Consider the following 11,764-nt stretch of genomic DNA (forward strand, 5'->3'; position numbering starts at 1 on the left):
ACAACTATGAACAACAGATAAATTGACCAACAACTGATGAACAAACAAATGATAACAGCAGAGGACATGTTGGCTGTGATCAGTCAATGTCTTCATGAGTCTTACACACAGAGAAAAAGAGCAGGTTACCACTGAAACAAGAGATTGTGGCACCTCTGGACCAGCCTACTTATCTCTAACAAAGCCATCAGAATGATGGTCTTAAGGAGGGGGTAATGTTATGATTTTTTCTATTTTCTTTTCTTTTTACTTGACTTATTCAGAATTGACCCCTATTTCTGCTTAGTCAGGGTGTCTAATCCAGCATCTAGAACCATGAGAAGGCTTAGTCAGCATAACAGCTCAACCAAGGTTCTGCTGCACTGCTGTGTGCTGTTCAATGACAGAATACCTTTTTTATCTTTGCACAGCAGTAACAGCTCAACAGCAGACAATACTCTTTTGTAGGTAGCTTGGCAACACTGGACAAAATGCTCTACAGTGACAGGATGAACAATTAGGTAGTTATATCTTTAAAATGGACAACAATTAGTATATAAGTAGTGTAGCTCTCACTGTAATACCTCAGCTTTGAGCTAAAGTTTATTCTTTCACCATCTTATCTCAAGCAACTTGCAATGCTTTGACTACACAGCACCAAGCAACACATATAGTGGACTCTATCATTTTACCTGAAGTGCAAGGTAGTGATAGTTTATCATATGTTATTAGTCACATGAAATTTGGGCTTAATATGTACCTTTGTTGTCAAGTCTCTTCTAGTGGCCTTCTGTCATCAGATATACTTTTTGGATCCCCTTAATTCATCCAGCCATTTCAGAGCTTGGTTCCTTTCTATTTTCCTCATTTCTTCAATTATTTCATTGATAACTTTCTTGGTCCTTGTCTGATGTATCCAATTCTTGAGTACTGTCTTGGCCTCAGCCTCATCTTTGGCATTCCAGATGGCTCACCAAGTCCATTCAGTATCAAATAGTTTTAGCCAGCCATCTGAAGTCTCTCCCTCTGTTCAGCCCTTAGGCATTTGAGTTTCAGGTTGTTGCAATTTCTTTAGTGTGTTTAGGGCAACAGAATCAGGTATACTTGAATGCACATGTAAATAAGTATCTACAGAGCTAGCATAAGTTTGACTGGCAGTATTCTGAGACACACCATTAAATCCTTTGGCTGACTGAGTGGAATCACTCACTTGTCAGCTCTGTCTTTTATCTCCTCAACCTTTATGTTCTTTCCAAGTTCTTCAGCCTCCTTCTGCAGTTTAGCTATCTGTGCCTGAATATTTTTACAGGTTCACTTCTTCTTTAGACAGTTCTATGACTAGTGACCCTTCTCTCCACAATTGAAGCACTTCCTCTCCTTCTTTAGTCTATCAATGTCCATGGGTTTCTCTTGTCTAATATAAGTAGTTCTAGTGCCAGTCTTCTGGGCAGAATAGGAGGGTGTGGAAGTCAAAGAGGATGTGTTGGTCTTAGCAGAGTTGATATATGAGTCTTTGCTTGATTGCCAGGCCTTTGGTCATCCTGCTGATAAGCATTCTCTGTCTTCTGTTGGTGTCACTCCTTGTTCATCATAATGATCTGCACCTTTCATTCTTCATATCTCTTTGGAATATTGAAGCTGATATCAGAAATCATTGTGGTGTAGGAGTGGAGAACCCCATTCTTCAGATACTCCATCAGACATCTATGGTCTTCAATATTGTTGGTAAGCTCTGCCAACTTGGTAAGTCACTTAAATTTGTCAAAGTATTCAGTGGCCATCTGTTCTCCCATTTATAGGTCCTTCATCTTTTTATGGACTTCTTGGACAGCTGAGTTGATAAACTTGTCACATGCATATCATCTGTTTGAATATTGGCTAGAACAGCAGGTGATAGCACTCTCTGATTGTGGAATAGAGATTCTGGCTTTTCAGCATCCACCAAACCTTGGCCTTGTCCTCAAAGTAAGATGCAGTGAAAGCAATCTAATAGATGTCAGCTGACAGGTATACAGAGTATACTTTGAAATATTGTTCACAATCAATTAAGTAGCAATCAATATCATCAGAGTGTCCCTTAAAGGGTCATAGCTTTTATGAGGTCAGATTTACATTGGATGAGGACCAAATCATTGGCAAGTGGCCCCATCAGATTTGGATATTTGTGGAAGAGTGGGATCTTCTAGTACAACTCCAGAAATGAATAAAGGGAGTGGTCATCAGCAATCAGGCTTCCAGTGGATTGGTCTGGCTTCCTGATGATCCTTCCATTAATGACTGTAGATCTCTGTCTAGTAGCTTTAGAGTCATCTCCTTCAGTCTGGCCACTGGTTTCAGCTTCATTGGCAAGGGGTTGTCCTCTTATCAGTCAGCTTCTCTTCAGCTTCCAGAGGTATCTGATCAGGGTCTCAGCATATAAGGTTTGTGACCACTGATGACATGTGGAGGCTATGCCAGTGGTTTAGATGGTTGATGCCAAGTAAATGGCCCACTTCAGAGGAATGGGTGGCATGTTCAGCATTGGTCAGATATTGAATTGGGATTGATAACCTGGAAGATTGGCCAAGAGGTCTTCAGAATGAGTTCTGTTGTAAAGAAAAATAGCCTATTCTATAGTGGTATACTGTAAAATGTCAATTTTTTCAGTGTCAGTTGCTACTAAGTATTTCCTCTCCAGTGGGATCATACTCCATCCTACATCTCAGGGGATTTCTATAACTCTCTCCTGGTATATCCTCCTGAATTCTTTCTCTCATTCTTGCCAGATCTCTTCTTCCAGTAATTCTTCATCTTCAGGTTCATAAAACCCCTCAGGTACATCAAAAGATGTCATGTCTGGATCATCATCCTCCCCACTGTCCTCATTGTCCCTGCTGTCTCCCTCAGAGGAGTTATCAAGCAGGTTAAAGATGAATAGTGCCCAGGGTTTCACTGTTGTGAGTGAGTTGTCCTTGAGTGCTGCATCTGAAGTCAGCAGGAGGGGTAGGTTGAAGGAGGAGTCCTTTGCTGGACTCAGTCCAACCATCTGCTGCCTCTCCTATTGCACAATATGCTCAGAATCAGTCAGTATTTTGCTCATCAAGAAGTACTCCAGCAACTCTGCCTCAGATGAGTTGCTGAATGGTTGAGTCAGAGATGTGGACTGAGGGAAGGAGATGGATTCTATAGGCAGATAAAGGTGTACTGGGAGTTCAGGGAAGGGAATCTGCTACAGGGGTATTAAGACATTCAGATCCAGGTGAGCTTGCCAATGAGCCTTGGCAGTTTGGCTTATAGAAAGGCTCTTGAGACTCACTATAGTATCTGTTTTGCTCATAGTGGTCTCTTCTCTGTTGTTGTCTGTTTTCTCCTTCATATCACTCTCTTTTGTAAGCTTTTTTAGTGCTGTGCCAGGCCTCAGACTCTGACTGAGTCCTGGCTGGCTATGTCCTATGGGCCCTTGCAATGTTGCAGTCAATACCCTGCCAGTAGGGATTGACATCACCATGCCCATTGCTCCAGTTACTGGGGTGGGAACTCATGGTGTTGCCATGATCAGATAGAAGTGTGTCAGAGGTCATATAGAGAGTATTGTAGCCAGAGCCTGTAGCCATTCTAGCAGCATCAAGAGAGTCTTGAGCATGGCTTCTAATTCTATGCTCTAGAGGGGCAGTGGAAAAGGCAGAAGATAGTTCTGCATCAAAGAAGTCACTGGAGAGATTCTCATTCTCATGGTCTGGGACCAGAGGGAGGTTCAGCAGGTTGTGATGGAAGATGCATCAGTGGTATCATCAGTGATATTGGTGTTCTTCTTGTTCTATTAGAAGAAGTTCCAAATCTGTGATCTCAGGGGTAGCTTCCAGTATAGTTCCTTGTGTGGGCTTATTGGTAACTTGGACAGGTTTGAGAGAGAGCTCATAGAGGGAGAGGACAGGTGTGACATTTTGAGTTTAATGGTAAGTTATTCAGAGAGCCTGGTAATATCTGATTACCCAGGCAGTGATAGACTGGTTTTCTTGGCAAAGATATATAATAACAAAAAGCCCAAGCAGGATGCCAACAATAGTGCTCAAGAGCTTGACAAAGTTAGATATGATGTTGCAGGTTGATAATATTCAGTTTTCTTCACCTCTAGTGTGTATAAGGAAAGGAAAGCAGGAAGCTTCAAGCTAACTGTTAGATCTAACTGGCACATGATCTGAACATGTGATAAACTAGTGTTATATCATCTTTGTACAGTCATGCTAGAGTCTACTCCAAGTGTTCTGATAGGTAATAGTGCTTTAAGGCCAGAGACAAGCTAGGATTAAGAGAAGATAGTGTGAGATAAACTTATAGCTTGAAGCTGAACTACTACAGTAAGAGCTATCCTACCTATATACTATTCTGCTTATAATAAATATATCTACTATCTATTGTGTTGTTCTGTTCTATGATACTGATGCTGCCTGGTTGTCAGAGGTGAGACAATAGGAAATTGTCTGTGGGCAAGGTGACCAAGTACAATAGTGCCCTGTCTGTTGTGATTATCTAATCTTTCCACACCCTTCAAGAAAGCACTCAAGATAAGATAGACACTCTGATAAGATAAGAAAAGAAAAAGATATAGAGAAAATCATAACATGGAGAGGAAGTGCATGCATTGTGATCTCAATCTCAATGTCTTTCATATCAGATTCATCCCCATCTGAGCTAGTGGAATCATTCAGCATTGTCTTCATTTCCAGAATGAAAAGCAAGAACTGATGCATTGTCTTCTTCAATGACAACTGTATATGATGGCTGGTTTGGTTTTGATAGTACATAGTTATGGAAAGACTAAGTGGAGGCAGCATGAGGGACATCAGAAGATAAGGGGTTTCCATCAAAATAGCTATAGCAGACATTGGCAGACAATGGAACATTAGTCAGATTGTAGACAAGCAGCATAGTGAAGAATTCATCATCATTTGGTGCCAGGACATCAAAGATGGTCTTTCATATATAGAATCATTATCCTAGCATGCCTTAGTGAGCTTTCTAAGTAATCAGAGGTGAAACATACCTACATTTTTCTTCCTTCTCTTTTTCTGGGAAAACAATTGCTTTATTGTCTGCTTGACTCCAGATTTTAGGGCTGCTACAGCTTTTTCAACATTTGATATTCATTTAAGGATGTATTTCAGCTTTTGGGCCATACTTGAGAAGCCAGGCAATGCATCTCAACATGTATATTGATGTAAAAATCAGTGTGGAAACTCTAGACCTGTTAATTACTCTGTTTGCATGAAGTTGCAGGCCAAATTCTTACTGGGACCAAAGTTCTGAGCTTTTAATGCACAATTTGTATTTTTATGTTGCAGATATCTATACAAGAAAGAAAGATATTTAACTTTTTCTTTGAGAGTCAACTAATTTGGTCATGTCACAAAAGATCATGTGACATTGGCAGACAATGGATGTCATCTACCTTAGTAAGCCATAGAGTTCTCACCTTGGCTGTGAAAACCTTGCTTCCCTCTCATTCATCATAATTGATCCAAAGTGCACATAGTACCACTTACTAGAATCTTTCTCATCCACTTGATAGATGTAGAAGCCAACCACTTTATAGGAGGTATCAACACAAAGGCCAACTCCTGCACCACTATTGAGATTTATTGGTTGAATAGCAGGGCTATTGATGACTGCTTCCTTGAGCACATCCATAGCTTCCTTCTGCTGTTCTTCCTACTCAAAAGGTACATTTAGTCTTGTCAATTTAACTAGTGGTTCTGAAAATTTGGAATAGTCCTTAATGAACTTCCAACAGACACCACACATCCCTAGGAAAGCTCATACATCTGACAGATGTTTACAAGACCCTCACTGACTTATGACTCCCACTCTATCAGACTCAATTTTCCTCCCTTCATAAGCACACAAATGACCAACCACAGTCATTTCCTCTACACACAAGTATGTCTTTGGTCCTGAGAAGGTCTCTCCACAGTGCTTCATCCTTTGTACCACATGATCCATGTTTTGTATATGTTTCCATACAAGATATGTCTCTCCACATCATGAACTTGTACCTTGACATTCTAAGGTCAAAACCAATGTTTCCAATGTTTCATCTGATGGCTCAACCCCAAGGGCTAAACAGAAGATGAGTAAAGCTCTCTTGGGATGTAAGATTCATACTCCTAATGAAAAATTGTGACAGTGATGCTCAGATACTATTTTAACATCTAAAACCCATACTGGAGCTGCTGTATGAGACTTAAATCCAGGAGATGAAAGTTCTTCAAGCAATTCTCAGGATTCAACTCCAGATTGTCTGGATCTGAGCCCTGACTCTTCTAATCACTATTCTAAGCCTTTCAAGCCACTTTGACCCAGTTTGAACCATCAAGAACATGGTAATACCCCTCCTGTACCATCCTCTCAACCATCAGCTGGAACAGTGAATTCTCAGCTAAATGACTACAACCTTCACAAACCTGCACCTTATTTGGAATCTGTATTGACTCATAATCAGAGTTGTCAACAAAGACATGCCCCCACTTCATCTCCAGCTTGAGAATATATTCCTGCTCATCTTCAACAACCTCAGTCACATTCAAGCAATCATGTTAGTCCAATTGTTGTGGATAGCCATAATCCATCTCAGAATACTGGACCCAATGATCCTCCTCTTCCACCACCTCCAGGAGGTTCTGAATGTCATCATCTCGATGCTATTCTCCAGGTTTCTCCATTGAGAGGCTTCCGATAATCATGTGGTGCAATGTCTATTATGGTAGAGCCAACAATCACCTAAACTAGCTATCTTCACCATAGGCAAGAAGCGCAAACTCTCCGGGCTCTGCGGTGCCGAACTTTCGATTGCTTATGGCTCTCTCATTGACCTTCGGAAAACATTCCGGTACGAGGTTGTAGAGGAGCAGACCATTTGAGGAACAGTTGGACAAGCTGCTGTCTCTGATGGAAGCCAGGCTAGAAGGTCTGAAGGAGTGTGTATCTATGTGACCGAATTCCCTCCTTCTCACCTTTTACAGTCATTTAGCTTCGTGAATGTCACCCTAGACATTTTGGGGGTTATCTGTGTATCAAGCAGGCTTCAAACCTTCAACTCAAAAATGATCATGCAGCGCGCAGAGAAGACCAGACATTTTGGACAAGATCAGCTCTGGTCGTCGGACAACCTTCATCGGCATTTGAATGGGTTAGAAATGCTCGTTCCACAAACGATGTGTAAGAAACCCTTTTACTTGACTGATCTCCTTACGTCTTCTTAGTCCGAGGCAAACGCCCGCTCATGGATCGACGTTTTTTTCTTCTGTACATCTGCTATGGTACCAACAGGCATGCGCATGGTGCTGAACATGGAACACACTATCCCAGCGGGTACTCCACCCAACGACTTGTACGACGCTGGCGGGACAGATAGACTATTCTGCTGTCGTAGCAGAAGAAAAGGTTGCCGGTAAGTGAATGGCTGGCTGGTTAGCTTGGATCGGTAGACTCATCTATGACTAAAGCTGCTATTCTGGACGATCCGTTGATGGCAACCATCCGTCGAGTTTTGCCGACTGGTTTCTTTGTGACCGCAGCCAAGCCTGGTGACCTCAGGGGTCATGTAGCGCAAGCAGTTGCTGAGATGTATGGATGCGCGAAGTTATTGAAGTATGTCCTGCGTCTTCTATTGTACTCACCACTCATTTTCTTTAGGAAAGAGTTTTTGCGTGGCGCTTTGACGAACGGGCACCATTAGATCTTCCTCATACTCCATTTCAATTCTGATGGTATTGGAGGGACATTTAAGCGATCCGTCACAGTAAATCTTCCAGTCAGAGGCCTTCTTGGTGGCGCTCAAGAGTCGCGAAGCCTATGGCGGCTTGATCACAGGTATTCTATCTTTCTGGGTGGGTTGATTGATCCCTCTCATATATGGGACAGATCGAGCGTAGCTTCGACGACTTGGGACAGGATGACTGGTTCGAACTAGTACCAGAACCCCAATGAGTGAAGTCTGGGGAGTGAGTTGTGCGTTCAAGGGACTACCTAATAGATTACAGTATGTAAGCATAAATGAGCAAGAATGTGACCACGAAGAAACGCGTAACAACAGCACGCTCACTAAGTAAGCGAGAAAACGAACCAAAGCACAATCTAGACAGATACAACGACGCCGTATGTTGATAAATCTGGATAAAGCCAGACACGCAGCAATCCACCTCGGTGGAGACCTACCAACTGACAAACTTTTGTGGAAGGGCACCTACCATAAAGACTATACCAGATCGACCAGGAACTTCCTATCGATGACGATGCACGATGCTTACAAAGTCGGTTCCCGATGGGAGGACAAGCCAGGATACGAACAACGGGGAAAATGCGCAAGATGCACATCCTCTTCGAGTAATATTAATTGTTTCCGAGTAATAGGGATGCATAGACATGCTATGACACATTTCAATTGACAAAATACTGAATGGATCCTAAATTCCTCACCCTAATACGATCCACCGGAGATCTAATGTTAGCGTTAGTATTAAGAAGAGGCGAGAACAAAAAACCGTACAGTGGCATCATTACTGGAAACATTTCCTTCCGAACCACCAGTTATCGTCAACTCGGCGAAATCCCAGGTTCTATCGCGTCATATCATCAACACTCCTGCGAGAAGGCGGCACAAACACAAAGCTCACCCAGAGCAGGCACCACAGTCGACGACCAATCGTTCAGCGTCGTCTCCAACCCTGCAGATAAGAAGAAACACATGAACACAAGACCGAAGGAATCCACAGCACGAGACTCACGCGATAGTAGTAGCGCTTCCAGTAAAGTTAATATCCCTATCAATGACATCAAACATGGTCTCAGATTCCTTGAATGAAGCTGACTCACGAAATGGGTCCGCCAGTTCCGGGAGTACCATCATTAGCGGGGTACGACTGGGTAATCAGAACACCGTACTCGTCGATGCCGCTAAGCGTGTTACTTTAAAAACCAGGTTTTAGCTTTCCACAAAGTCGTGAGAGATTGAGCAGTCCTCACCCAGAGTACGTGACACCGGACACCGAGGCATCTGTGGCCGTGGCATCAACCTTGATTCTGCACATAGCAAGTGTCACTCAGGAATCGGGTACAACTGACAACGAAAGGCCTTACCTGAATCCGTACATAGAGTCGGTAACGGTGTTTCCAGAGATAGTAACGTCGGAGACGGTCGCATCACTGGCAATAGAACCGATGGAGATACCATGCCCCCCAGAGCACTTGTTATTCTCAAACCTAATGGACGCAATGAGAAACCAGTTTGACAGATGGAATGACGTAGCGTACACGATAGTCGAGCCTGAGTTAATAGCAATACAATCGTCCTGGTTCTTCACGACCGAATTTTTGATAGTCACGTCGTCCGCGGAAACATCGAAACCCTGCAGACCATCGGTTTTTTTTTCCGCACCAAGATCATTACCTCTACTCACATCGGTGTTGTGACCGAGGTCATCGGTATCACCGGCACTGTTGTCGACCTAGAAAGCACTTGTAAGCCTGATAGGGCGCACACAAGAAATATTAGACGTACAGTAATACTGTCAAAGACGAGACCGTCACTGTTGCCGATGGAAATAGCCTGCGCGGGGGTATTCAAGACCTATTGTTCCCCGTTCAGCGGCATTCTGGAGGAAAGAGCGACTGGCTCACAGTGAAATCGGAGTATGTGCCGGAGCCTTTGAATCTAATGAAAGCATCAGACCACGAGCGCCTCGATAAAACGAAAAGAACCTACTTCAAGAGGGGATGAGGCTTGTCGACACCACCGTCTGTGCCTTCACCATCCCAATAATCAGCGCCATTTCCCTGCGAGATGGGGTTAACTACCACAGGGCAAGAAATGAGTTGACGCTGATCACATCAAATGTATATCCAGCGCCATTGAAAGTGATGTCGTCACCGTCGATGGTAAATAACGGGCCATCACCTGGTAATAAATTCAATAAGGACCTAACCAAAATGATTACTGCAGAAGATACGCACTGGTGGTTTTGGCGAAGGTGATATCGCCAGCCATGGTGATAGTTGCACCCGACATCGGCTAGTGTTGTGTATAAAATGACACATGTGTTAAAGGTAAAATCAGCCACGTACGGAGAGGCTCAAGGTACCTAGGAAGTATAGTCGTTAGCAAGGTCCTTCATAGAAGGGAGACATATACATACTTCCGCTAGCTACGGTGAAGGCCTCAATAGTGACAGTCGAACAGGTGGAGATGGACGACGCCGTGGAAACAGAAGAGATAGTACAGCTGGTGCGCTCCTCCAGCTCCCTAGTCGGAATAGCCGACACAAGCGCGAGCATGGCGGCAGCAAAGACGAATTGGTAGAAGGCGTGCCCGAACATCTTGTGCAAGATATAAAGGAGGGAAAGCAGACAACGAATGCTGCTTTGACCTCGACATGTACAGGCTTATATACCGGCGAGAGGGACTGTGCTGGATTAACCACGGAGGAAAACGGCAGTACAAATTCTAAGAGGAACGTGTGAGTTGTTTCAGTGCTAAAAAAAGGAGTAACGTAGAAACCATATTGACCCGGACTTAATAACTATTCAGAGCGGGAACCTCTTGATTACTCGCCAAAAATCCGTGTCGAGTGTCTAGAAGGTGATGTGGTCGTCGCCTGATGAATCTTTCGCCTATGCGTTCCTGATGACTCAAAGGTACAGGAAGGCATGCAAAAGTCCCTCCTGCGTAAGGTCCATAGCTTTGGCCGATACTCTAACTGTATGTTCAGTCGCTCTTGGATGGAGCATCTCCATCTTGTCTGTGAGTTTTCTCTTCCGGGTCGTCCCGATAATTAAAGGACGTGCTTTCTCTGTTAGAGAACGGCGGCAACTATTGCATCTAGATTTGAGCACGTCCTATATTTATCGTGGTACGAAACCGTTTGCTCCGACAAATGACCGATACTTGGGAGGGCCGGGGATATCGGTCACTGCAACATTGAGATGACGCGTCATGCTGGGCCAAATGAGATCTATGATTATCAGTCACTGAAGACTACGTCGCGTAGTATAAATAGAACCTACCGACTATCAGATGGCCGCCAGCTGCTCTCCATAAAGAATGGCAGGACCAGCTGCGCAGCGCGATCTTACATAACGAGAAGCAGGGAGGGATGTAGAAGCCGGATAAAGGTCGCCAGACTCTGCCAACGGCGCGTGGGGACCTTGTGGCAGGGTCAGCTGGAAAGTGCTGTAAATGGAGAATTGACTCTACCACAGTTACGTTCCTCTTCAGAGAAACATTCCCCAAGTATTACAGCGGTCGCCAGCAATAGCAATGAACCATTTTTTGGACAGACGGGGTCGAACCATTCCTCATCTTCACCAGCTAGTCCCTTTGCCAGGCCTCCAACCAACGTGGACCAAATGTGGGTGACAAACTTCTTGAATGCAACCGAAATGTGTACGGAACGATATGGCGGTAATGATATTGTATGCGTACGTATGGTTCCGGCAAGTACAAAGAGAGCCTGTAATGCCTGTCTCGTATAATGTTCGATACATTTAGGATATTGCTCACGGTTCGAGGTGAGCCTGTGACTGAGGCATCGATGGAGCTCGTAACTCGTGGTAGCGATGATTTGCAGCGAGGAAATGTCGCCCCCAGTATCCTACAGGGTCAATGAGTGCCAAAATAGCGACAGACTTTCAAAACGCGCACCCTCCAATCCGTCTCTGCATCCAAACCGGATCTTATACCAACACAGAGGAAAGGTCTGCGGCGTATCCTCATGGGTTCCCTACAGCGATGAGAGGTGGGCCGTCCGCTATC

At 44.0% G+C, this 11,764-nt stretch overlaps 3 protein-coding genes across 3 annotated transcripts; all 3 read right to left on the reverse strand.

Moving 5' to 3' along the window:
* Window positions 1–8,473: 8,473 nt before the first annotated feature.
* BT62DRAFT_901633 (polygalacturonase) lies at window positions 8,474–10,287 on the reverse strand (the record flags this gene model as incomplete). The annotated part of the gene is made up of 15 exons (XM_043183467.1): window positions 8,474–8,573; window positions 8,631–8,681; window positions 8,742–8,777; window positions 8,830–8,922; window positions 8,980–9,036; window positions 9,094–9,216; window positions 9,268–9,362; window positions 9,414–9,461; window positions 9,515–9,583; window positions 9,634–9,667; window positions 9,719–9,789; window positions 9,843–9,910; window positions 9,967–10,024; window positions 10,078–10,094; window positions 10,149–10,287. The coding sequence occupies 15 exons, from the start codon at window positions 10,285–10,287 to the stop codon at window positions 8,474–8,476; spliced, it is 1,059 nt and encodes a 352-aa protein (XP_043037434.1).
* Window positions 10,288–10,717: 430 nt separating this feature from the next.
* Window positions 10,718–10,947, reverse strand: BT62DRAFT_1008623 (uncharacterized protein; the record flags this gene model as incomplete). Its single annotated transcript, XM_043177463.1, has 2 exons — window positions 10,718–10,822; window positions 10,867–10,947. The coding sequence occupies 2 exons, from the start codon at window positions 10,945–10,947 to the stop codon at window positions 10,718–10,720; spliced, it is 186 nt and encodes a 61-aa protein (XP_043037435.1).
* Window positions 10,948–11,022: 75 nt separating this feature from the next.
* Window positions 11,023–11,725, reverse strand: BT62DRAFT_1008624 (uncharacterized protein; the record flags this gene model as incomplete). Its single annotated transcript, XM_043177464.1, has 3 exons — window positions 11,023–11,156; window positions 11,207–11,603; window positions 11,654–11,725. The coding sequence occupies 3 exons, from the start codon at window positions 11,723–11,725 to the stop codon at window positions 11,023–11,025; spliced, it is 603 nt and encodes a 200-aa protein (XP_043037436.1).
* Window positions 11,726–11,764: the final 39 nt, after the last annotated feature.

Source organism: Guyanagaster necrorhizus, assembly GCF_019112545.1.
Source record: "Guyanagaster necrorhizus MCA 3950 unplaced genomic scaffold BT62scaffold_20, whole genome shotgun sequence".
Classification (NCBI taxonomy): Eukaryota; Fungi; Basidiomycota; class Agaricomycetes; order Agaricales; family Physalacriaceae; genus Guyanagaster; species Guyanagaster necrorhizus.